Source organism: Brachypodium distachyon, chromosome 4 (assembly GCF_000005505.3).
Source record: "Brachypodium distachyon strain Bd21 chromosome 4, Brachypodium_distachyon_v3.0, whole genome shotgun sequence".
In the NCBI taxonomy this organism is placed as follows: Eukaryota; Viridiplantae; Streptophyta; class Magnoliopsida; order Poales; family Poaceae; genus Brachypodium; species Brachypodium distachyon.
This window is the reverse complement of record NC_016134.3, coordinates 5020238-5046904: the sequence shown is the minus strand read 5'-3', so window position 1 is coordinate 5046904 and position 26667 is coordinate 5020238. Positions and strand designations below refer to the sequence as shown.

At 42.6% G+C, this 26667-nt stretch overlaps 1 protein-coding gene and 3 long non-coding RNA genes across 9 annotated transcripts; 2 read left to right on the top strand and 2 right to left on the bottom strand.

The window, feature by feature from the left end:
• Positions 1-12: 12 nt before the first annotated feature.
• On the top strand, positions 13-4331 carry LOC104584389. Of its 5 annotated transcripts, none has more exons than XR_001408029.2 (6): positions 13-329; positions 449-721; positions 1331-1373; positions 2046-2370; positions 3531-3632; positions 3958-4331. It is a non-coding gene; the product is annotated as an uncharacterized LOC104584389 (long non-coding RNA). The 5 variants fall into 5 exon arrangements; XR_001408030.2 differs by having other exon boundaries at positions 14-329; positions 556-721; XR_001408031.2 differs by having other exon boundaries at positions 14-329; positions 449-642.
• Positions 4332-10779: 6448 nt separating this feature from the next.
• On the bottom strand, positions 10780-15047 carry LOC100834341 (pre-rRNA-processing protein TSR2). Its single transcript, XM_003575831.4, has 4 exons — positions 14792-15047; positions 13922-14013; positions 12264-12377; positions 10780-11237 (listed from the first exon to the last, which is right to left on the bottom strand). Exons 1-4 carry the CDS (start codon positions 14985-14987, stop codon positions 11061-11063), a joined length of 579 nt encoding a protein of 192 aa, XP_003575879.1. The 5' UTR covers positions 14988-15047; the 3' UTR covers positions 10780-11060.
• A 3925-nt stretch (positions 15048-18972) lies between these two features.
• On the bottom strand, positions 18973-19858 carry LOC100832796. The gene is made up of 2 exons (XR_732089.2): positions 19558-19858; positions 18973-19491 (listed from the first exon to the last, which is right to left on the bottom strand). It is a non-coding gene; the product is annotated as an uncharacterized LOC100832796 (long non-coding RNA).
• Positions 19859-20541: 683 nt separating this feature from the next.
• Positions 20542-25099, top strand: LOC104584390. Of its 2 annotated transcripts, XR_002966180.1 has the most exons (4): positions 20542-21069; positions 21145-22413; positions 22514-24698; positions 24808-25099. It is a non-coding gene; the product is annotated as an uncharacterized LOC104584390 (long non-coding RNA). The 2 variants fall into 2 exon arrangements; XR_732090.3 differs by having other exon boundaries at positions 20544-21069; positions 22514-25099.
• The last annotated feature ends 1568 nt before the right edge of the window (positions 25100-26667 follow it).

Here is a 26667-nt window from a genome sequence, read left to right as displayed (position 1 = left end):
TCGTGCGTGTGGTTCGGTTGGAATCGGGGTGGCGTTCCGGCAGCGACTGGCGAGCGGCCGCGGTTGGGGAACGCGGCTGAGAGGGGCGGCGCGCGAGAGCAGACGCTCGCCGCCGCCGCCGCCGGCGGTTGGGGAAGACGCAGTCGGCGGCGGCTGGGAGGAGCAGCCGGCGGCTACCACCACATCACCGGCCACCACCCCAAGGTCCACCGCTGACGGAAACCAGCGTCCTATCGACGATGTCTTCCCAGAACTGCAGCGATGGCATGGAGCTTAGAAGAGCTAGATTAGGGAGGGGTTGTCATGGCTAGCTGCGGCTCTTGTTGGAGGTACCGTTCTCTTCCCCTTTGTGCTCTAAATCACCTCATCTTTCTCTTCTCCACTCCGTCTTCTTGCTCTGTGTTTCTGTAAATTTTCTTCTCAACTCCTTCTTGCTGCCGCCGCCTAGGGTTTCTCGCGCCGTCGCTCCTTGCTGCTACAGCTGCCGGCGCCGCTGGTTGCTGCTAGGTGCCGCTGCCGGCTGCCGCCGTACTCTAATCTTGCCTCCCGTCGCAGCCACCAGAACCTGTGTGTCCTCGTTGCTCGTCCACCAAGGAGGGAAAAAAGGAGATGGCAGGGAGATAGCCAGCACCCCTGTTGCAGGTTTGCTCTGTCCGCACAAGCAGGACCTGGGAAGAGGGATAGAAAGACAGAATTAAAGAATAGGATTTTGGAAACCCAGGTTCACCATGGTCATCTCATCTCTAAATGAAGTTTCTCACAGCAAAGTAGTCCTTAATTAGTCCCTAGATTGGTGTTCGTCCCTTGTTGTCTGTGTTTACATATTAAAAACTGATTTGAGAAACTAATTCGAAAGCTGCTATTAATTGGTTAGTCATATGAGGGTGGTCACAAAAGGAGAATTGAGCTACTCATAACCATCTTTCTAGCGGATCTGACATTGTATAATTATTTCCGTATTCCTTGAAGAAAATCAAATTAAATGGAAGTGCTTCCCCGTAGGAAACAACCAAGTTGGAATATATGTTAAATAATTAGCTTATTCTTGGCTAATGACAGTATGCAGTGCTCTACCAGCTTAGCCTAGATTTTTTTTTTCTTGTAGGCTTGTAGCTCTAGATTAGAATAATGTCAATTAGGCACCTTTACAGGAGGGTTCATCTCATATATACATATTGTTGGTGTAAAGAATTATAGTTGTAAAGAAATTTTCCAAACCAGCAGGTCACCGCCTTGCTGTGCCGTTTGTTTTATCTTACCGGCATTCACATTGCTGATTAAAGAAATCCTTATGCTATACTATTCCTCACGATTCCTTAACTCTTCTCAGGCAGAATCACCTTCACCTTCTCGGCTTAGTCAACCAATTGCAGGTAAACAAAATTTTTGGTGCTTTATGTTTATTCCAGTATGAACTGCTGCCTATCTCATTTTTTCTTTCTATCGCTGTTGAAGGGAATAATAGTCAGGGAAGTTTGCCTAACCGTACGGCTTTTCCTACATTTCAGTGGTGTGCTATCCTCTATATTTTTGGAGTCTTTTTTAACCTAGAGAAAATCCTACTTGGTTCAAAACTGAGTTTCAGATTGCACACTACTTGGTTCTTTTGTCTGACAAATAGTTCGGCAGAAGAACTATCTAAAACACCATACTGAGCTTGCAAGCAAAATAAAGAAGTCTAGGTGTGTTTATCCTTAATTTCCTTAATACTTATAATTTCACTCTGATGGCTTTAAATTCTCCTTATTCAAGTAATTCTCGGTGTATATCAAAGCATAATCATGTGAGGTGTGTGCAAGGAGAAAAAGAAAAATCAGAATTGACTTCTGTGCTGAAAGAGTATATATGTATGGTTGCATGCTTTAATTGGAATAGAGAGATGTTGATTCTAGCTAATGCTTGCTTTATTTGTTATGTACCAGGCATATGACTTGATTTGTATTGTAATATATAGTCAGACTTCATGTAAATTGTCAACTGATCTAAAATAGAAGTGTGAAATCTACAATTTTGAAAGATAATATATGCACTTCTTTTCTCTTCAGGATTCGGTTTCAGCGGGAGCAGGGCGCACTGGAGTTTCTTTTGACGTCGTTATGAAATCAGGAGGCTGGGGTGATATTACCAAGGTGGAAATGGATCCATTGTTGTTGCCGCTGCTACTGGAAAAAAAATTCTTGCTGTTGACGCTTGCAGACTGAAGCTATCGCAGCTGAAATTGTTATCTATTTGGCAAATGATCTCGCTGTCTCTCAAAAAAAGTTGGCAAATGAGCTTGGTGTTTACACGCCTATGAGATTTTCTCTTGCTTTAGCTTGACGGCAACCCATTCATCCATCAGAAGTTCCTTGTGCTCTGCTGTGATTTGAGGTATTGTCTTCCTTCCCTGGTGATACTCTCTTCTCTATCCCCTTGTGCCTAATTGCTCAGATGGAAATGCCCCAGGTTGTGATTCAATCAATGAAGAAAGAAAATGTATGCCATGAAAAGATAAAGGCTTGTTATATGGCTTACTTCCTATATTTGTTGATCTGATAATTGCCCAAGAGGATCTAGATTATATCTTGCTGTATCCAGATGAAGTGTTGGATTACTATACAATTTCAAATACCATGTCATAAAAATAAGTGAACTGACAATAGTGCATTTGGAGTAAAATTCACTAATAACCATCTAAAGAAGGCTCCACTGCACCAATTCAATTGAACTAGAGTAAGAAGCATAATTTTTAAGTACGTTCAGGACTATACATCCTCTGGAAGAGAAAATAAACAGGGAGAGAAAACAGTGCACATCCTCTTTTCTTATTTGTATTCGTCCTACTTTTCTTTAGCCGAGGCTGAAAGTAAGCATCTTGTGGTCATGTCTTAATGTTCTAATTCTCCCACTTTCCTCTCAGCTTTTTCCTTCAATCTTATGATAGCTTTTCACCTAAAAGTCACAGTATTCCTCTATTATTTACACACAAACCAGTTAATCAAAAGCTGAAATGATGTGAGTTAATTAGGTCAATAGCTGAACTGATGTGAGTTCATTAGGTTTTCATGTTAGTTGGCTTGCCCAATGGATATTAGTTGGCTTGCTCAACAGAAACAGAATTGTGATAATTTGGGATTGGGAAGGGGGACATATTTTAAGATTATAATATTTGTCTCAGCACAAATATAAGCAACAAGCTCTTATCTCTTCCACTATTTCATTCCTATAGAATGTTTGTTTTCATAAACTTTTATAACTTACAAGTAGTGTTTAGCCGGCACAATATAAAAATGTTAATAGTACATACACAAGATTGCTTCTGTCTTGCAATGTAGCCCTTCATATTATGACTCTGCATTCCAGGAAGTCTATGTGCTCAAAGAATAACCCTCCGTCATATTAGAACCCATGTTTAAATGGTCAATTCTTGTTCCAAACAAATTGTGGATCTATCCAAACTAATTATGGATCTAGATGAGGAGAGATTGCAAAACCAGACATATTGTTTTATGATTCATGGTTCTCACAATTTTGTCCGGTTTTCTTCAAAGTAATATTTTGCAGGTTGTTGCCTCTTGAAATGAGCAAATTGACCTGGGCACTTCTCATGACTCAGCTTTCAGGCAAATCATTTTCTATGACTGCCAGTGTAGGTCGGTTAGCTTTTTAACGCCTCTGTACCATGTTTTATTCTGAAAATATTGTTTGCATCTGAGGAAAATATGTTCATCTGTTTATCTGTCTCTCATGCTTGCACAAAAACTATGTTATAAGTTCGGTATAAAGTAGATCACCAATGATATCATCACCGTGCCATTTTGCTGTTCATATATCTGACGGGGTAACATATTAGCAGGCAGTAGCTAGCAACCTTACACTCCTTTTTTGGTTAAGATATACTCCTTTTTGCATGCTAAGCAAAAGGTATATAAATGCTTTGTCCGGAAATTAACATAAGCTTTTTATGGTCATCTGCAGATCATGCCATGATTAACGTGGCTTTTTCTTGAGAATATTACCACTCCTTCACTTAGGCATCAGCAGAGAATGTTGCAAATGGAGTATAAACACTGCAATCTCATCAAAAAAGACCTCTCGGAAGATCATTTGCCGAACAAATTGTTCTATATGCAAAGAAATTTCAACATCTATATGAAGTTCAGGAGACGGATCCTAGATAACTCTTGCAATTTGTCACGGCTCTCTTTTTTTTTGGGAAAATTTGTCACGGCTCTCTCAGTGTAATTAGCATTGGAAAGTGAAGTGATCACATTACCTGTTCCTGAAATTAGTTAACTGTGCTGAGTTACTTCTCAGCTCTCGCCCAAAGGAAAAAGTATACTTTGTGCCCGTTTACTTTCACTTAAGTAGAACTTAGGCATCACGTACAGAAGCAAGAGTGACACAAGAAATATACTCCATACAAAATCCCAATATACAGAATCTCAACATAAGAAGGTGCATGTAACATAAACTTACGCAGCATGCAAACATAAACTTACGCAGAATCTCACAAGCTCCCAGCAAGTCGATCGTTGTATGAGTGACAGAGTGAATTACACCCGGTGAATTAATTCTTCTCATACTCGTTAGAGAAAAAAGGATAACTCTCTAAAATAGGAATTGACAATATAAAATAATCACACAAGAGATACAATACAACATATATCGATGCCTGTCCATATCAAATTGTAAAAGTATGTTTATTGCCTTAATTATTGTTGGTGTTTTTCTCTTGGTCCACAATATATCTTCTCCTGGAAACTTATGTAATTCTTAAACAAAAGTTACAATTAGTACTTCCTCCGTTCGTAAATAAAAGTTATTCCAACTTTGTTCGAAGTCAAATTTCTTAAAACTTGACCAGGTTTATAGAAAAATATTCCAACATATATAACTCTAAATTATTTTTCTTAAATTTGTCATTACATATATTTTCACAATATACTAATTTGATGTCGTATATATTAACATACTTTCTACAAACTTGGTGAAAATAGATTTAACTTGAGACAAAACTAGAACATCTTATGTTTAAGAAGAGAGTTTTTTTTAATATGTATCGATTAGATTGCGTTTTCACTTTGTTTCTGAGGGCCGATCGCTTCAGCCATTTATTGGTTGACTACTCAGTTGTCATTGTGGGCTTCCTGGTAGGCTGGCATGTCACGCACCATTTGACATGCTGCTAAAAGGATGTGCACTTAAAATACTGAATACATCTGGATTTGATAAACGTGCTCTGAGCCGGTGAAATTAGATTTCCGCTTCTTTCCAACACCGCGCCCAATGGCGAGCCTCTACGAGCACCCAGCTTCTGTCCTTTGAGCGGCGCACCATGAGACGACGTCGGACAGTTATATATATTGTTGGGTTTGTCCAAGGATGCGGCTGGCTGAGCTGTTGGGTTTGTCCAAGGATCAATTACATGAAGATGCACACGCACACGACGATTACCGGATTATTGCCAAGGGCACGTCTAGTACCCTTTCTCTTTATTTCTTATCTCCTTACAAATCCCACAATCTTACAAGCCATAGCCCCAGGTGTATGTATATACAGAACGCCAATGCCTAAAAGACCTACACCTATTCGCCTCGAGAGACCGTCACTGATGTATGGCTGGGCGGGGACGGGCAGACCCTGCTCTTTCATCAGTAACGGTCGCGGCCGCGACCGAGCCGTTTTGTAGTAGTGTCAGACTACATGTCCAAACTCCAAACTGACATGGACTCGACCAAGTACCACCGAACAATACTAGGACAGAACTAGGACTCACGTTTTGGTAACTACTCTTTCTGATCCTAAATTCTTGACTCAAATTTGCCCAAATATGGATGTATCTATTCTTAAAAAGTGTTTATTCTTAAAAAGTGTCTAGTTACATGTAATATTTCGACAACAATATAGGATTGGAGGGAGTAATCAATATGGAAAAACTTTTCTAATTAATTAATTAAGGATCTACAACTGACTTCAGTATGTTTACGAACAAGAGACCGCGGCTAGCTAACCATATTAATTATATTGAAGTCCATATCCCGTCAGATGTCGCCACGACGCCATCTGCCGTGCACTGCGTTGCGCCGATGTGCCCCTTCGTCGATTGGTTGTCCGTGCGTGTCGATGTGTTCGCGTTGCGTGGGCCGTCGTGGGGACTCCGGAGAAGGCGAAGAAACTTGTACAAAGAAAACCGATTCATTTGCCCGTCACTAATTTCCTGTTACTAATGATGCATCATCAGTAACGGTCGTTCTACCCGTTACTTATGATGCCACCATCAGTGGCGGTTGACACCCCACGACCGACACTAATACATATTTCACGATTTAAAAAAAAAGCCGGCCACAAGCCGGCATATTTTGATCGTGGCCGAATAAAAAATCCCAAATCACATATTAAGCACCCCAAATCACGGATTACAGCAGTAAAAATCGCAAAAAAATAACGAAAACAAATCCGAAGCTCTCCCTCGCCGGATTCAGCCGCATCGCCCTCCATGGCAGCGGCGGCTCCTTGGTCGAGGCCGTGAACGCCGGATCTGCGCGGTCGAGCCGGCCGGAGCCGGAACTTCCTCCTCGCGCGCGGTTCTTCGTCGGTGGCGACGGCGCCTCCCTCCGGCTGCAGAGAGAGAGCATGAGAGAGAGAAAAGAGAGCCTGAGAGAGAGAACGAAGAGGGAGAGAGGGAACTTACCGACGGCTCGGCGACGCCCTCCTTAGCTCTAGCGGAGGCGTCTCGGGGGATCCGATGGCGCCGTTGTAGATGGCGGCGGGCGGTGGGGAGGAGGAGCCGCGGCGAGCTCGCGCAGAGGGCGACGACAGCGGAAGGGCTCGAGGACGGCGGGCGTTGGTGGCGGGGACGACGCGGGAGCGAGCGGCCGGCACGAGGAAGAGGGAGAGGGAGACCAGCGGGCTACGAGGAGAGGGAGATCGAGAGTTGGTGGCGCGCGCGAGCTAGGAGAGATAGAGGGAGAAGAGGGGGCTCGGGGAGAGATAGAGGGGGAGTTGGAGACGGCGCTGAGATAGGGAGAGGGAGGAAGAGTGTAGGTATTTATATCGTCCACACAAATCCTAAAAAATGTTGGACCAGCCCAATTAAGGAGATGGTTATCAGTGGCGGGCCTGGATGAAAGGGCGGCCACTAATGAGTGTTTGAGTGAATTTTCACATTTTTCACATTGAACCATTAGTGACGGGCCCTGCGTGCCCATTACTGATGACCCCTCATCAGTGACGGGTGTGGTACGCCCGTTACTTCGCACGCCATGTTAGACACTGCTGGTTTATCCAAGGCATGGTGGGGGGAGACGCTATTGACTTCGTGTCATGTCCTAAATCGTGTTCCCACAAAAGATAAAGAAGTCATTCCATACGAGCTATGGGAAAAGAAAAGACTCACACTTTCTTACTTACGGACTTGGGTTGTTTGGCGAAAGTCAATGTGCCAATTACCAAGAAATGTAAGTTTGGACCAAAAACCGTTGATTGTGTCTTTCTTGGCTACGCACTTCAGAGTATTGACTATAGATTCTTGGTTGTAAATTCCGGAGTACCTGACATGAGCGTCGGTACAATTATGAAGTCCAGGGATGCTACATTCTTTGAGGACATATTTCCCATGAGAGATATGCATAGCACATCTAGAGAGGATCATGATGTACCTGCTGAACCCGTCAGTTCAGAGGAACATCAGGACCATGGTGTAGCTCCTGAACCCGCCATCCCAATGAAAAATCTTGAACAAACACTTGATGAGATTCCTGAGAAGTATGACAATGAAGCCCCTGTTAGGGGTAAGCGACAAAGGATTGTAAAATCCTTTGGTGATGATTTCATTGTGTACCTTGTGGATGACACCTCTAAAACCATTAATGAGGCCTTTGCATCTCCGGATGCAGACTATTGGAAAGAAGCCATTCGTAGTGAGATGGATTCTATCATGGCTAATGGTACTTGGGAGGTCGTTGACCGTCCATACGGGTGCAAACCTGTAGGATGCAAGTGGATATTCAAGAAAAAGCTTAGGCCTGATGGTACTATTGAGAAGTACAAGCCGCGGCTTGTGGCCAAGGGTTTTACCCAGAAAGAAGGTAAAGATTTCTTTGATACTTACTCACCTGTAGCTCGATTGACCACAATCAGAGTATTACTATCACTGGCTGCCTCATATGGTTTGATCGTCCATCAAATGGACGTTAAGACAGCTTTCCTTAACGGAGAATTGGACGAGGAAATTTATATGAACCAGCCAGATGCATTTGTAATAAAGGGTCATGAAGGCAAAGTGTGTAAGTTATTAAAGTCTCTATATGGCCTGAAACAAGTTCCTAAGCAATGGCATGAGAAATTTGACAAAACTTTAACATCTGCCGGCTTTGTTGTAAACGAAGCTGACAAATGTGTATACTACAGCCATGGTGGGAGTGAGGGAGTTATATTTTGTTTGTATGTCGATGACATACTAATATTTGGGACTAACCTCAAAGTAATTGAAGAGATTAAGACTTTCTTGTCAAAGTGTTTTGACATGAAAGACCTTGGTGTAGCTGATGCTATTTGAACATCAAGCTCGTGAGAGGCGACAATGGTGAGATCACTTTATTGCAATCTCACTATGTGGAGAAGATCTTGAGTGGTTTCGGCTATGCTGACTGTAAACCTTCTCCAACTCCTTATGATCCAAGCGTTCTGCTTCGAAAGAATCACAGAATTGGAAGAGACCAACTGAGATATTCTCAGATTATTGGTTCACTCATGTATTTGGCTAGCGCAACTAGACCTGACATCTCTTTTGCTGTGAGCAAACTGACTCGGTTCAATAAGAATCCGGGAGATGATCATTGGAGTGCACTCGAGAGGGTCATGCGCTATCTAAAGGGCACAATGAGCAATGGTATACACTATACTGGGTACCCCAAGGTACTTGAGGGTTATAGTAATTCAAACTGGATATCTGATGTTGATGAGCTAAAGGCCACGAGTGGATATGTGTTCACACTCGGAGGGGGCGTTGTTTCATGGAAGTCTTGCAAGCAAACGATCTTAACCAGATCAACAATGGAAGCAGAACTTTCAGCATTAGATACATCCACGGTTGAAGCTGACTGGCTTCGTGAGCTCTTGATGGACTTGCCGATTGTTGAAAAACCAATACCTGCGATTTTTATGAACAGTTCTAAAGATAACATGAAATCATCAAGACACGTCAGGAGACGTCTAAAATCTATCAGAGCAATGAGAAATTTCAAAATAATAGCATTTGGGATATATCCTAACGGCTAAAAATCTGGCAGATCTCTTTACAAATGGTCTATCAAGGAATATGATAGAATCTGCATCAAGAGAGATGGGGTTGCGACCCACGTGAGTTACCATGACGGTAAACCAACCTATGTGATCGGAAATCCCGTGAATTAGGATCTGGGAAACAAGTCATTGGATAACTGAGGAGATTGTACATTCTTTATCCCACTCCGTTGACGATGCATTACTCTCGTGTACTGAATGTGTTTTGACGCGTTGTATTAATTTGCAAGGAAGATACTGTCATGTAGAGTAGTTTTTAAATAAGACACCTATATGAATCTGACTGCTGGTCATTAGAGTAGTTTGTCGGTCAATTTATTACTTGTTACCAAGACAAACCTCAGTCAGTCTGTTTCCTCGGTGTTTCTTTCTTTTTAGCATGACCCAGCGGGGGCGGGGACAGACATCTTTTGATCGATCGGTTGGTTGGTCAATGGATGATGGACTGACAAGATTGGAGGGAGCAGCGTCAACAAAAAACAGATCTTTTTGTCTGTACCTCTCTGTTCGCAATCGCACAACAAGGACCGCGCGAGACAGACAGTGGTGATGGCCACTTGATTAGCCGTGCTTCCTTTCGCGGCCCTTTCGGAGACACTAATCCACGCTTTACCTTCCTCTGCATAATCGCCCCCCTTCTTTTCCCCCACATCCACCATCCACCTGCACTGCATAGGAGGAGAGCAAGCGCACAGCAAGTACATTCGCCCTTGCTTGCCGATGAAGAAAGAAACCCATCGAGCGAGCGAGCGGCCTTGGACCCGCCGCGGTTAGTACCAGTATGAACTCTGTTTTCACTTGTCGCAAGTTTGTTTTAACCGAAACTTGACAGCATTGATCTGATCTGATGCACTTTAAGTTGCTTCGCGAAGCTGCTATTCACAACGTCAGAACAAGGCACGGAATGACAGGGGCAGTTGGGATTGGGAACAAACAGTGCAGGGTATGGCAGGGGCGGGGAAAGGAGAGGAGGCTCGCAGAAAGGACTGGAGAAAAAGTAAAAGGAACAGAATCATGTCTGAAACGTACACGTTGCCGAAGCGTACACCTTACCCTACTTTAGTGGAGTATCAAAACATTACCGAAGAAGCGAGACATGGAAAACTTTGGAATATTATTTATAACCGCGAAAAACATGAATCTTATGAGTAGGTTGCGTGACAACAACACTGTCACACTAGAAAATATATATATAGAAAAGATATAACTTTTGTTGACTGTCAAAGTTTTTCAATTTTGTAAAAAAAATATAGAAAATATATCAAGGTTATAAATCAAAATGAGATTTATCATGAAATATATTTTTCATGTTATGTTGATTTGACAGTGAATATGTTGATATTTTTTGCTATAAAAGTTTGACTGTCCGTGGTAGACTGGTAGCGGAAAATGGCCTAGGCATTAACGAAACACGAGGAGATTCAGATAATCGACCCGCTCATAGCTGTTAGTCCTTGAATTAAAAAAGGCTACGAGAGAATGGGCAAGTACCGGTGCAAGTAGAGAATAACACTTTAGAAACTTCGGAGAAGAATTTTAGAACAGTTTACAACTTGAATCGTTTGTTGCCATTTCTAAAACCAAGCGAGTGGCAAGGATAATAAGCAACATAATCAATCCAAGTAATGCAAGCAGAGGATAACACTAACACCTTTAGACCAAAAAACGACCGCAAGTGCCATGACTTGGGCCAAGGTTTTGCTAATAACAATTTAATGCCTTCAGATCGATACAGCCGCAAGCGACAGATCTCACGGAAAGGTTTGCTTCTGTGCTTAATTCTTACCGCGGCGCCGCCTAGGTGCCACAGGAGTAAACCCATCAGCATCAGGGACAGGCTTGGAGGGTTTTGGCTCGTCCACCACCATCTCGTCTGGCCTAACTGCTTCATTGCCCGCCATTGACGGCTCACCATCATCATCTGAGCTATCATCGTCATCATCAGTCACCATCTGCTCATGAGAAAGAGATCAATTAGTAAGAGAACAGGACAATTTTTTCTGGAAACTAACAGGGGGACGTGTTCTAAATATAGCCAAGTCCTAAGTGCCAGCACAAAAAAAAAAGAACTGCTGAACAATCGAAACCAAGTGTTCTCAATAAAAATAGGGTGTATTATGAATTGAAAATGTGAATTCTGTGAAAAAAGTCCGACATGCAGAACATACCTTCTCAGTATCCTTCTTTTTACTATTTTGTATTTTTGTGAACTTTAAGATGGAGTTGCACATGATTCCACGTATTTTCAGTTTTCGCCAGATATGTTGCCAACTAACAGGAGCTTATTGTGGAAGAAATCTAGTAGCAAAATTGACTCCAAGAGGTATATACGCTCGTACATACCAGGACAACTGCTACTAACAATGCTAAGAAAAAAAAGACTAAAATGACTTAATTGGTTTGTGCCTTGATTGATACAAGGTAAAGTCCTCTCTTATGTAGAGAGATGGATAACTTTGTTGTTAAGAAACTAATCCTATCTTTCCTCACAATATGGAACGTAACCAAATCTTATGCCTAGAAAATAGCAAACAATCTCTACTTTCCTAACATAAGATCATTATCTTTAATTTATTGCCTTGTGCTATACATGCACATGACACCAAGAATCCAGTAAAACCAATCCATTTTTTAAACTGTTTCATGCTGAAATTATCAAAACCAATCTTATACCTAGACGTAGGAGTAATGGTTGAAGATCACCTTGGAAAACAAGTGGTTCCCAAAAATAAAAATAAGTCTCAGAGGGTAGCAATCTCCAATTATCCCCGATAAAGAAACAATACAATCATATCACCTTTCCAAGAATTAACAGATCAAATTATCAAAAGCCTTTTGGAAGTGAACTGTGAGAGAACATCTTTGATACTATGTTGCAGCAGAAGTGAGATAAGATGTGAAAAGAGGAGCAGGACAAATTACATAACAGGAAAAATCTTGATCACTTGCTAGAAAATAAATTTGCAACTAGTATGTACCTGCCTACTTAGTGAAACAGCATTTCCTTGAACATGTGTATTCCTTAGCTTCTCAATCGATGAATAGTTGCCTTGTAGGCATCCTTCATGCATAATCAGTATTTGCTCGGCAACCTCTTTGTCACAAAACAACAATGAACTTAATAAAAACATATCGTGCACTATAAGAGCAAACTGAACACAAATTACATAAACAACAGAAACAATACAATATGCCTTGATTATTGTTAAGAAGTTTCAGCTTTCTACTACAGAAGCTACAGATGGAACAAAGAACCTCAGTAGAAACCCCCAAATAGAATGGGTCAACTGGGTAAGAGCCTAATGGTCCTTTGGTCCGAACAGGTCAAACCTTTCAGCCACAAACAAATAGTACAACCTCAGATATTCATTATTCCCTCACATTTTCCATGGTGGATATTCTCATTGATCCAAAAAAATCAAGCCCCTCCTTGTTACCTACCTGACGTTGCTTCCTTCTTCTCACCACCTATGGTGGCCTCTCGGCCACTTCTCCAATCGCACAGGCCCTGCATCTGGCTTTTTCATCATTCCTCCTCCGCCTCAGATGATAGCCTCACCTTCTTCCTCTCCAAAAGTAACCAAGGTCAACCAACCGGATCTGATTTGATTTCTCCGTTTGTGAAGTTGTGGAGGAGCTTGACCTTTGTGGTGAAATTTGTGGGAATGCACATTCATTTGTGAATGGGTCAGCCTGTCACCTCTAGGTCTTGAATCGAATCAGTGTTGTATTGGTGCAGTGCAGGTACTAGAAGAGCCAGATGAAAGATAAAATGGAGTGACCGCTATTGCGCTCATACAATAACCGGTTGCCATGGCTTTTGGATTTAGTTTTTTTTTTGTGTGTGTAGTGTAAATCAGGAGCTTTTATCTTCTTGATTCCCTTCAAGTGGTCTCTCTACTGTATCAAGCTAACAACAGCATTGGTCATGCCATCCCACATGAGCCAAAGGTGCACTGGGGCTGGAGTCAGGGCAAGGACACCAGGTGGGTCGACACATTATCTGAACTTTCCCCATCGATGCCAAGGGCCAGGGTCGCACCAGCCTACCAAACTCCCATCCTTGACATGAGTGTAGAATAAAACTCCGAAGAAAAATTAGCTACTACAAGTAATGTTTCGGATAGAACAGACATACTTCTAGGGATACTTGTCTGGCATGAGTTGTCATGATCAAAGCATGTACAATATGTGCAGACAAGTTGAGGTGTTCAATACATATTTGACATGAGAAAGAAGGTAATAACATAGAAGCTTCTCTATGGTTGTTCCAAGCAGGGTAAGGTCTTCTAGTGCATAACTGGTAAACTTCATGCGGAAACAGCCAGGTACTACGAAGTATGAACTACTGTATCATCTAAAATGAAGACATGAAGTAGAACATGCATCTGCCCATTCTAACTAAATTTTGCTGTCAGCGAAATTACACTCCACCGATGCTAAATCAAGACCGGCCCTTCTTTTTAAGTAAAGTTAAATGTGCAGTTAAACATCGTCAATATGAAAATGCAATAGGGCTACTCCTCGAAAAAAAAATGCAATAGGGAGATCGAGAACTAGTTCAGGGCTACCACAAATCTATCAAATTATAAGCTTGTGGCTGGTGATAAACATGTAGGAGAGAGGCAATAATTACCTCCTCAATACTACCATCCACAAAGTCAGAATTGAAGGTGCCAGATATTGCACCATAAATCATATTATCCAAGTCATCATAATAATATGGACCTGGAAAAGAAACATGAACAATATTTGATGTAAATGCAAACACAAAAAAGAATGACGCAAATAAATTCAAACCCACAAGCATATGGTCAAAACATGTAAACCATGCCAAAATCACTTTTCCAACCTATGGTCTAGATGAAATCACCAGACTACCTAAAATAAACTGATAACGTAGAAGATATTTGATTTTCCTTACAAAAATACTCCCTCCGTCCCATAATTCGTGTCGTTGTTTTAGTTCAAATTTGTACTAAAACAACACAAGAATTATGGGACGGAGGGAGTACATTCTTAATTAAAAAAGTGTACGAATAAATTGAATTATGCATAATATAAGTACTTGAGAACAGAAAGATCAATATTATCGACCACTAAGTAAAGGATGAACAGAATTAGTAAGCTGAGATGCAAATCATTACAAAGGTAGATATTTTTCCTATTGGTAAAACAACTCGGTAGCTCGAACCTAAATTAAATTGTTTCATCGGTCCATACCATGGATATGCCATTTTTTGGATGTTGGTGAGACTAATGGCATAGAATATAATCTATAATCCATAGAACTATAAACTATTCAGTTTGAACCAGAACTACAAATCAAATAGCCCTTTTTTTCTGCCACCGAATCCCTAAATCCCCGACAAGAAGAAACTGTTGCGGAGGCTAAATTAACACCGATAGAAGGGAGATACGCCTTTACTATCGTACCATGGCCGGAATTCCGTTTCTTCTAGAAGAAAATTCTCAGAGGATGCGGAATAGGAGGAGGAGCAAGTACCCTTGGAGTTGCAGAACCAGGAGAGGATGGATTCGGCGAGCTGATCTGCCTTGGCGCGGGAGTCGCGGCCGGCCTGCTGGTGCTCCACTGCAATCTGCAACGCCGTCCACCGCCCGAAGACTAACCTGATGCCCTCCTGGAGGGCCGCCGCCGCCTGGGGCGAGAGCGCCCCGCCGCCGCTAGTGGGTGCCGACATGGTGCTGTGAGCGTTCTAGGAAGACGGGCTTGGTGGTTGCCAGGGTTTTGGTCTTCTGGGAGTTTTCCTTTTTTCTAAGACGGCCTTTTGGGGTTTATAATTTTACTAAAAAAAAAATTCGTGCGATGCTACGGAACAACAGAAAGTGTATCAAGCACGAGCCGGTGGAGGCAAAGTCTGGGCATTGATTTTTCGATTGGATTGATTTCCATACTGAGATTGATACCGAGATTTTTTGTTTGGGTTCGGATTGATTTCCATACTGAGATGGATACGAAGAATTTTGGATTTCATGCTAAGGAGATTGATTTATTTTAGGACTGTTCGTATTATGTTGTGACAAATTTGGACCGTGCGATAACTTTCGGTAAATCTAAACCGTAGAATTTCTGCTACTGAAATCGTGAATAAGGCGGGAGGTAAAGAAAATAAGGGGCAGTGGCATATTGATTATAATTTTAACGAAGTTGACCGACCAACGCCGACCAACGGCGCCCACCCATCACCACCGATTCCAATTTAATATATTGTAATAATAATAGATATGAGAACAAAGAATCGTGTTGTTTTTTACTGGTAAAAAAAAGAATCGTGTTGTTTTTTACTTATTTCTTTTGTTGTTGTTTAGTTTTAACTAGTACAGCCACGGCCTCTTAATTTTTTTCGTTTTTACATACAAACCTAATGCACACGAAAATTCACGCTTATGTTTTGTTAGATGATTATTTTAAGGTTGAGATAAACCAAAATGTTAGGTTTCTATGTCACTACGTGGATAACCTCCTCCATCTGCTCCTGTGGCGTTGGCCCGCCCCTCGTCTGCGGTGTGGCAGGAGTCGCGGGGGCAGCCATGGCGCAGCGAGTGGACGAGGGAGCCGATGAAGGCTGGCGGTCACGGATCTCGTCGGATCCCGGACAGTGGCTCGCAGGGATTAGGGCAACGTTGGCAGCGGCAGCTTGCTTGGATGAGGGAGGCAGGGGCTCGCACGCAGTAGGGAGGCGGCGGCGTCTCAAGTGAAGGAGGGATGCGGCGGTGGCTTGCGCGGAAGAGGGAGGTGGCGCCGATGGCCCAACGTTGAGGAGATGGTACGATGGAGGTGGGGGCGAAAAGGTGCTTGGCGGTGTTCGTGACCCCTTTTTTTTGAGTAAAATGCACCGGAGGTTCCTATTCTTTCGCAAAAGTGTCAAGTACGTCCCTAATCTTTCAAAACGCACGTTTAGATCCTAATTGTTTGATAAGTGGTTCATCCCAGGTCCCTCAGCTATATGCACAGCTCCGGCCGCATGATGTGGCTGCCCCTAGGCTTTGGGCCCACACGTCAGGCGAGGATGTAGCGTTGCAATCTTACAGAACCCCCCCCCCCCCCATCTATTCTCCTTTCATTTCACGGCCCTCTCTCCTTCTCTTCACCTCACTCGCGTTCGAAGAGGCGACGGCTAGACGGAGGAGGGGGCTGGCGGCTCCGGCGCGATTGCTTGGCTGTAAATCATCCAAAACACTTGTTTCACAACATTTTGCTTTTTTCAAAGGCCGGTTATCAAAATCCTGAAAGGTGGTTGTTTCAACGTTGTGGTCCACGTTCGGTAAACACAAGCACAAAAATCAAAGTTTAAGATCCCAACAGAAAATTCTCGTGTCTACAAGAGTTTTCCCCCCTAGGAAACTAGGGTTCTCTCTCCTCTGGCAGCGGCCAGAGTTTTTCCAATCTACAGTCTTCGGCTCGGATTCCACGTCCGTTCCCATCTAGCACTACTCCTCTCGGGTATAAGGAGTGCTGCAGGACTCGGTGGTCTCTCGTACGGTTCAAGATGTCTACGGCAAACTCATCCTCGTCGAAATCGATGTATGCGTTGAAGGCCGGTGTGGCGGCGGGGAAGGCGGCAGCTGTGATGGCGGCGACAGAGTTACCTGGGCCCTCGCTGGTGCTGTCCACGGAGGGGGCGGGTGATATCAGATTGGAAGGGAGCCAGAGGACGGGAGATGGCGGCAAGGCTCGGCTGGCCGATCTGCTCTCGAGTCTTCATCTGCGGGAGGATGAGGAGGAAGAAATTGTCCTGGAGGAGTGTTTGGCTCAAGAAATATTTTCCAGCGAGGGGAAAATAGATCCTGTCGCACCAGGAAAACTAAGAAAAATTGCGGGCGTGCCAGTGTACTGTGTACACAAGAAAAAGGGAAGGAATCGTATATTTTATTAATCTGTTTGAGATTACAAAATACAATTACTCGTGCGCTCCATGGCCTGCTTGCACGGCTTGATTGACAAGGCGATTGTGGTCATCTCCTGGTTCACGGGTCCTCGGAAGGCTCCCGCTTAATTACTCCCGCAGGGTTAAACCCGCGAGAAACCTCCGATTAAGCTGATGTGGTCGTCTTCATGTCTTCGCTTCGCACCACCTATGCATGTACGGGTGGTGATGGTGTGGGTGCCGGCAGAACCCGTGTACAAGATAGTACACGCGCCGTTGAGCATGGCCTTAGCCGTGGCCACGCCCACCCTGTCGCCGAGCCTCATTGGTCTCGACAACCTAAAAGTGGAGTTGGTGTAGACGCATGATGCCGCTTGGCTCGGACATGCTGACGATTCGGCAGCTTCGTCGGGTACGCAGGGAATACATCCCGCGTGAGTGATTAATTGGAGAAGACCTGCAGGCCGGCGGGCGCCTCCCGCCGACATGAATAACATGTTGCTGATGACGATAGCGCTCCAGCAAACGCCTCTCGTGCTGAGGCAACCTGTACGTCGGCTTGATTTGTTCATCAAGGTAGTGCTCCGCCTGGAGCGGGCACTATGTAGACGTCGCCCATGCTCGCACCGTCACACACGATGGTGCTCAGGCGGACGTCGGCGGGTTGTCGATGAAGACGGCGCCCGGCATCGGAGATAACAGAGTATGCAATGTTTCGAAACAATTTAGGATAGGAGTGAGTATGTTTTATGGAATGAAATCGTTGGATACTCTGTTATCCACTGGACATTTAATTGCAATAGCTCTATTACCACTGGATATGCATGTCTTATGGAAAAATCTGATCCCGTTCTGAGATGCATGATCCATGTGACACCACTGATCATTCTTGATCAATTGCTATGTACGTAGATAGTTGCTACCATGATCACTGATCATTCTTGTCAAGTAGTATTTGCTTTTGCCATTTAATTGAATATTTTTGTTACCCAATGGACAATAACAACACATGCTTTTGCACGGATGACAAAGGACTGATCCTTGGCTTTACGCTGCTACCACGGTCCATGTTACTACCCATTGGACATTTAAGTGCATATACTTTTATTATCCAGCGGGTAGAAGGATGGCTCATCCCATTTAAAATACTTGTACATGTATTCATCCCATTAAAAATCCAAAGTACCTATGACCAACGACTCGGTATTCTCGGATCAATAAAATCAGTACTCTCGTTAATATGTGTTCGGTACCTGTATAAAAAACTCTCGGTACAAGAACATTAAAAATCTTAAAATTATCTCAGAGAAAGCAAATCACACCAATGAGGACCAACGACTCGGAACTCCTAGTTCGTATAATCAATACCTCGTGTTAATATGTGTTCGGTACCTGTATAGAAAAGTCTCGGTACGAGAACATTTTAAATCTTAAAATTATCTCAGACCAATGAGGACCAATGACTCGGTACTCCTGGTTCGTATAATCAATACCTTGTGTTAATACGTGCTCGGTACCGATTACATGTTTTCTTAAGGCTCGGTACCGATAATCAGTACCCGAGGTTTATTGAAGCGAAATTAAGCGCACACACGAGCACATTTTGATCCAGCAGCAATGTGATTAACAAACCAAATCATTTGCATAGCACTTCCATACAGACGTTCATCCAAACACGTGATGGCCGTAAACTCCATGAATGAAAAACAGAAATCTAGAGCTAACCTTTTCTAGTTCATAGAGGAAGATGGCTACGACCTGATAAACATAGCACTTGACAATAAAGGTGTAGGAGAACTAGCAATGATATATACTAGTATTAGGTATTGTCACAAAACTCTATTTTGTCAAGCATGGCTCCAACATAGCTTCAAACAAATTCAAATGTTCAGCTGTGCACTGTTATAATCTCAGAAAACTCTCTGTACAATAGAGGAGAAAAAAGAGTACTTTCGGGAGATTTCAGATAGCAGGACAGCATCTTCAACAAAACAAGAAGACCCGATCCTTCTTCCCAGCCAAGAATCAAGCACAGGCTGTTGGCAAAAACAACAGAAGGAAGAACACAACACCTGACACTGTCTGGACATTTCCAGGACGCAGAAGGCACAAAATGCTGAACCCAACAGCTGATTGGCTGTTAATGACCAACAAAAAAAAATACTTCTTGACACTCAACACAAACACCTTCAGAGACTGGACTGAGATTATTATTTTTCTGAGACAAAGATTAGTCTTCTCTCTTTAGCGCATCAAAATTACTCTGTTACAGACTTCCCAAAGCAACCACGAAATTGTTCTAGTCCTTATGCCAGATCTGTACGAAAGAACAAAAATGGATTTAGAAGGATGGATTACACAAAGAGGTGCAGTGTGTGCTTACTTAGATCTGGAGCACGGAAGAGGGGGAGAGCAGATGCTTCGTTGTGATTTTGGTGGCCAGTACAGGGAGCAGAGGCCTTCGTCTTCAACCAGAGAGGAGCTGAGGCCTTCGTCCACATCAGGAGCTCACACCGCCTGGTCTCCTTCTTGTCCATGTATTTCCACAATCTTGTGAATCAAAGAGATGCCGTAACACTTTGGCATGCCTATTCTAAGGCATTATCACAAACACATGTTGGGTGTGCCGAATAAATAAATTCGGTACCTCGGATTCTTCTAGTCATACCTCAATAAATAAGTGGTCGTTATCTAGAATTGAAAAGACTCGGTATTGGATAATAGTGTCCTGCTTGCCTAATAAATAACTTAGGTACCTTGGATTCTTGTAGTGGTACCTCAACAAATAAGTGGTCGGTACCTACGATAAATAAGATAGTGCTAGGATGAATACACATTTGGCAAAAATATCCTTTCGTGTCAAGGAATTTTGTATGTATGCTACGAACATGACACCAATAACCCCAAACCATGAGAACAGCAACAACAGATCATAAACATAGAAGATGTTCTATCGAATAAACGACAGCATGAGCCACCACGAGAAAGGCATAAACCACAACAATGTCATACGGTTTTATGATCAACAAATACCATACCTAATTCTATGGTACGCGGCAACTCATCACCATGCCACCAAAAGAAAACACATCTAGGGGACTGAACCATAAGAACACCCATAATTAGGAACCGGTTTTCTTGTGTTTGATACAAGTATAATCTTGAAAAAAAAAACTTTAGTCCTGAATTCATCGATCGGCGCCTCAACGAAGATGTGCTCGGTACCTCGAGTTCATCGAATGGGCGCCTCAATCAAAATGGCCGGTCTAACGAGCCGGACGGCCCGACCAGAACCAGACCCACGCCCCTCCACCGAGCCGAACGCCCGGACCAAAGCCAAGCGACGTAATTTCTTTAAAAAAAAATTATGGCCGGAGCGTGGCGACGGTTTCTCCCGAGCAGGCGTGCCCACCTCTCCCCTGAAAAAGTGGAAAAATCTTGCGGTTCCAGTGGACTCGGGGTCCCGTTGGCGAGCGGCTTCTGCTGGATTTGCGGCGGCGAGTGGTTTCTGCTGGAATTGTAGCGAGGCCAGGCGGCGGTGGCGGCGGCTGTGCTGCGGCGTTTGACGACGGAAGGGGCGAGGAGCAGCCTACCCCGAGCTCGCTTCTTATTTTGACGGCGCGGCCGTCCACGGAGGAGCAGCCCCGATATCAACCGGCGGCAGCGCCCGCCTCTCTCTCTCTCTCTCTCTCTCTCAGGCCAATAGCTTACAGGAGGTTCTCTTTCCTCCGGCGAAGAAGCTCCTCCCGGCGTTTAGCGAACTTGCCTCTCCATCCACTTCAACCTGGTCGGCGGCGGCTCCGCACGGCTCGACCGTCCAGGGCTATGGGGGACCCTCCCGCACAGGCAGCACGATCCCTGACCTCCCCGGTCCGCAGCCCTGCCGCCGATTAAGGTCAGCTCCATAAATAATTTTTGGAGACGAAATTTACTGCGCTGATGCTAGCTAATTTTGTAACGATTTGCACAGCAACCGGTCCTCATCCGCCCCTCACCGCGTGTTCGACGAGCCGCACGACGGCCTGCCCTCATCTACTGTCACAGTGAGAAACACCTGTACACGTATGATGATAACCTGTTCGACAGAATGCCTGTGAGAGTGATGTGTTTCTCAATCAAGTTTCCTTTTGTTCTTGCGAAGATGAAAATGAAGTTGATTTTATTTACCTTCACGCAAGCAATTCCAAGACGAGGAAGAGGACTTTCCATCTGTTTCACCAGCAGCAGTAGCTGCAGTAGTGGCAGTTCCTGGGAAGCTTCGATGCATTATATCGATAACAAATGGTTTTTTGGTTAAAACCATCTTCCTTTTTGGTAGATTCATGTTTAGCCGTTATTCTGCTTACTATGGTACTCATTGTTAGGATAAATTTGCTGATTTAGAGTTTGTTTACGAAGAGCTGAGAAGCTCGTTTTTCCCATGATCTAATTATCGTCAAACAAGTAGAAACAGCAAATACTGAAATTTATTGCATAGTTGCATTCTGAATCCTGTTATTGCTGGTCAAACTAATGCTCATACTTGATTTAAGTTTACTATCCTTTGGTTAAAACCATATTCATTTTATGGAAATCTCTTCTATTTTTTGCTAGTCTGATGGTAGGAATGGTACGCAAGAGCAATTGTTTTCTGAATTGCTTGAAGATATATAGTCACAAGTGGTTTGTTCTTTTCTTCATTTCACATGCCTTTAGGTCACCCCCTTCTGCTACTAAATTATGATTTGGTTTATGAAAACAACAATTAGATGCATCGATCTGAACTCCAGTTCTGAAACTCATCTATTGTTGTTGGGCTAGTACTTCAAACAGTCCTTGATCTGCCTGCCGTAGAGCCATTATGGAGGAGCAAAACTATTGTGCCATGTTTGCATTCTCTTCTCATCCTTCCTATCCAATAATCTTTTGTTCTTTTCTTAAGCCGGAGAAATTTGTGGTTTGCACTGCTTGACTGTTGTAATTTTCTTTGCCTGCCACATTTGCTTTGAGGTTACCATCATCTCAGATTGTATGTTGTAATGTCTCATTGTCAAGGTTCTATGGTGGTATCTCATTAATGGCTTCATTTGCTGATCTTCTGTCTTGATTTGCTTGGACCAGCTTAATATCTATTTCGTTCTAGTCTTACCGACATTCATATTACTGATAAATGAAATCCATATGCTATACTATTCCTCACGATTCCTTAACTCTCAGGCAGAATCACCTTCCCCTTCTCGGCTTAGTCAACTAATTGCAGGTAAACAACATTTTTGGTGCTTTCTGTTTATTCTAATATCGTCCTCGTTTTCTTTTTTTATTTGTTTCAGCAACTCTCAATCTTTTGCGTTTTGATGCAGTCTGATGTTTGTGGCAAGAAGACCACCACCAATATTAGTAGGCCAAAAGTTTCGAGTCCCTCAAATAAATTATTCATGTCGAAGAATTCCCGGCAGAAGGTTGTCATCGCTGTTTTTTTCATGGACCCAACAACCAAAAACAAGCAGGAGAAATAAACATTTGAGTTTCAAACTGCTTTTTCCTTTCAATTGCCCACCTAACAAAGGAGCCATCTGATTATCTCATCGATAACCGTATTGTTTTTCATAGTCCTATTGCAGTGCTTGTATGTTTTCATGGCTTGAATGTTAGCTTTTGTTAGTGAGATTATTTGATTTTTTTGTCGAGGGGAATCATATGATTAATTAGTAATTATTTCATTTGATTTGAGAGATAGATTGAGACAGCTTTCTTTAGCTGTAGACTGAAACAACTTGGTGTTTTGGTGTATATACAAAGTAGTATTGTCAACTTGGATAGGTTGGTTTAACTTCAGATATTAGTTTCGCAGCTTGCTGACTTCACGGAAAACTAGTGCCTGACCAGAATTGGAATGCAATGCTGGTGATCTGTGCGTTTTATATGTTCACTGTATTTGTGGGATATTATCCGTGCCACTGTCTATTCCTTTTTCTTTAACCTGGTGAAAGTGAAATGATTGTTTCGTGTTGGTTATCTATATGAAGTGAAGCAAACATGAGTTATTTTAGGCATATTGCATATTCAAAAAGCTTGAAGATAGCTTCAGGTCGGCCCTTCTATCATCTGTCCCTACTATAATATTGTTGTAATTATACATATTCAGTTTGTTGTTTGTTTATTTTGTGGTGACCTTTTTCCTTCTTCAACTTACGTCGAGATTCTGAATAAACATATCGCCGAATAATGAATTATGAAGGGACCAATGTGTTTTCTCGAGATATTTTTGTTGTTTCAGCTAAACTGGTTAGGCAGGACAGAGTACACGTGGACCTTAAGAACTGTGATTTGACTTAAGTAAACATTCACTATTTTAGGGCCTAAAGAACTGTGTTTTCACTGAAGTTAATATTCACTATTTTATAGAGATTGTGCCTGTTGCCAGCTGATGCATAAAGCAAAATGCATTAATTTATCTAGCTTAATTTCCATGTTCTTGCTCCATGCACTTAATATTGTACAGACTTCAGGTTGGCACAAGGCTTAGGTTAAAGTTTGGGGTCTCTAGTTTCAAGTGGAGATAATTGTTGGGAATCATGGGTATAATTTAACTAAAGTTTTATGCTGTCGGTAGGGTGCTCCTATGGATAAGTTGCTTATGTTGATTTTTCAAGTGGCAGGGTACAGCGGTCTTCCTGACTGTTTGAGTGGGGAGTAAGATTGTTCAGGCAAATAGTAAGTTATGTCTTCAGCAATACTTGAGGATGAAGGCCTGGTACGAAACAACTAAATGGATGATGTTTGCTTCTGTCCCATATTCTGATTATTGTTCAAGGAACAAGTGTCCTTTCATAAATATTTGAATGTTTTCCTTAGTTACATTTCTGTCTTCCATAAAATATGTTGTGTTTGCATTGATATGTCTACGAGATGCATCATTAGCAAGAGAGAAATGTCTATTACTCAACAAAATTATGTTTCCATATTAACAAAACTTTGTTTCTGTACTAAGCGACACAATGTTGTGAACTTTTTATTTAGTGTGATCTCCTGGGGTATGATTATCACAGGTGGAAATGGATGCATTGCTGCTGTTGGGAAACACCTCTATCTTTTGAATTTTTGATGCCTTGTGAATTGCAACTATTGTGTACCTGGCAAATAACATTATTTTTGTATTCCTGGAAGAAAACCAAATTAAATGGATGTGCTTCCCTGTAGGAAACAGTATGTTGGAATAGATGTATAAATGATTAACTTATTCTTGGCTAATGACAGTATGTAGTGGTCCACCAGCTTAGACTAATTTTTCTCTTGTAGGCTTGTAGCTCTAGATTAGAATAATGTCACTTAGGCACCTTTACAGGAGGGTTCATCTCATATATAAATATTGTTGGTGTAAAGAATTATAGTTGTAAAGAATAGCACTTCTATGGTATATATTATCTGCAATTAGTTTTAAATGTTGTGTTGACGCTCTTCCCTATGTGTGGCAGTGCATTTTTTCCCAGTTCATCTGGCATTGATCACTGTAGAGTGGTTCAGTTTGATCTTTGAGGAGAGGAGGTAATATATTACTGTACATATGGCTAATAATAATATTTCTGTTCTGATTGAGAGAAACAGTAAGTGGCTGGTACTATGCAACTGCAAGTAGCTAACAGGCTTCAAGCAGGTGGCACAGATCTTGATTCCATTACAAGTACCTGTTGTTCCAAAAGGCAAGTGGCTGGTACTGCAATCAGTTGTATTTTTCCGAAGTGTGGTGTGTTTTGCTTGCTTCTATGATTGACGATTGCAATATACCACTGTAGAAATCACAAGTGTGTTGCTGTTGTATGCAGCAATGTAAAATTCAGAAATTTCTACACGTGTATTAATGTTGTATGTAGCACCCAGGAACTAAGAAATTTTCCAAAAAAGTGATGTGTTTTATGCACTCTCCTAATATAAATCTTCTAAAACAAGCACCGCATACCCGTGACTGAGAGCTATCTCAACTTCGACCGTGTCTTCAAATCTTTGCTTCCGTATGTCTTTGGTTAGCTTCAGGCAGCTGCGGACCGAGCTTCAGGAGCGCATGCAACATGCCAACGTAATATTACGGCAGGACGTATGGCCATGATTGTTTTTTTATTACAACCTTTCTCTAACCCCATCTTTCCCTCGGACGAAAATACCTCCCAATGGGCGTGCGGTTCAGGTGCACTCAGGGTGGGCATTTCTTAAACTGCATGGAACATAATATTACGTTGCATGCAAAGTAAAGTTCGGGTGGAGTCTGCACTCTTGCTGCTGGCTCACAACGTAATTTTCTTACGTTACATGCAGAAAGCAACACAGGGCGTGCGCAGCGGGGCAGGGCGGAAGCACGCGGTCAGGCGCGGGTGGTCGTGCAGTTTCTAAAAGCTTGTTAATTCTTCTCATACTCGTTAGAGAAAAAAGGATAACTCTCTAAAATAGGAATTGACAATATAAAATAATCACACAAGAGATACAATACAATATATATCGATGCCTGTCCATATCAAATTGTAAAAGTATGTTTATTGCCTTAATTATTGTTGGTGTTTTTCTCTTGGTCCACAATATATCTTCTCCTGGAAACTTATGTAATTCTTAAACAAAAGTTACAATTAGTACTTCCTCCGTTCGTAAATAAAAATTATTCTAACTTTGTTCGAAGTCAAATTTCTTAAAACTTGATCAGGTTTATAGAAAAATATTCCAACATATATAACTCTGAATTATTTTTCTTAAATTTTTCATTACATATATTTTCACAATATACTAATTTGATGTCGTACATATTAACATACTTTCTACAAACTTGGTGAAACTTGAATAGATTTAACTTGAGACATAACTAGAACATCTTATGTTTAAGAAGAGAGTTTTTTTTTTAATATGTATCGATTAGATTGCGTTTTCACTTTGTTTCTGAGGGCCGATCGCTGCAGCCATTTATTGGTTGACTACTCAGTTGTCATTGTGGGCTTCCTGGTAGGCTGGCATGTCACGCACCATTCGACATGCTGCTAAAAGGATGTGCACTGAAAATACTGAATACATCTGGATTTGATAAACGTGCTCTGAGCCGGTGAAATTAGATTTCCGCTTCTTTCCGACACCGCGCCCAATGGCGAGCCTCTACGAGCACCCAGCTTCTGTCCTTTGAGCGGCGCACCATGAGACGACGTCGGACAGTTATATATATTGTTGGGTTTGTCCAAGGATGCGGCTGGCTGAGCTGTTGGGTTTGTCCAAGGATCAATTACATGAAGACGCACACGCACACGACGATTACCGGATTATTGCCAAGGACACGTCTAGTACCCTTTCTCTTTATTTCTTATCTCCTTACAAATCCCACGATCTTACAAGCCATAGCCCCAGGTGTATGTATATACAGAACGCCAATGCCTAAAAGACCTACACCTATTGGCCTCGAGCGACCGTCACTGATGTATGGCTGGGCGGGGACGGGCAGACCCCGCTCTATTCATCAGTAACGGTCGCGGCCACGACCGACACT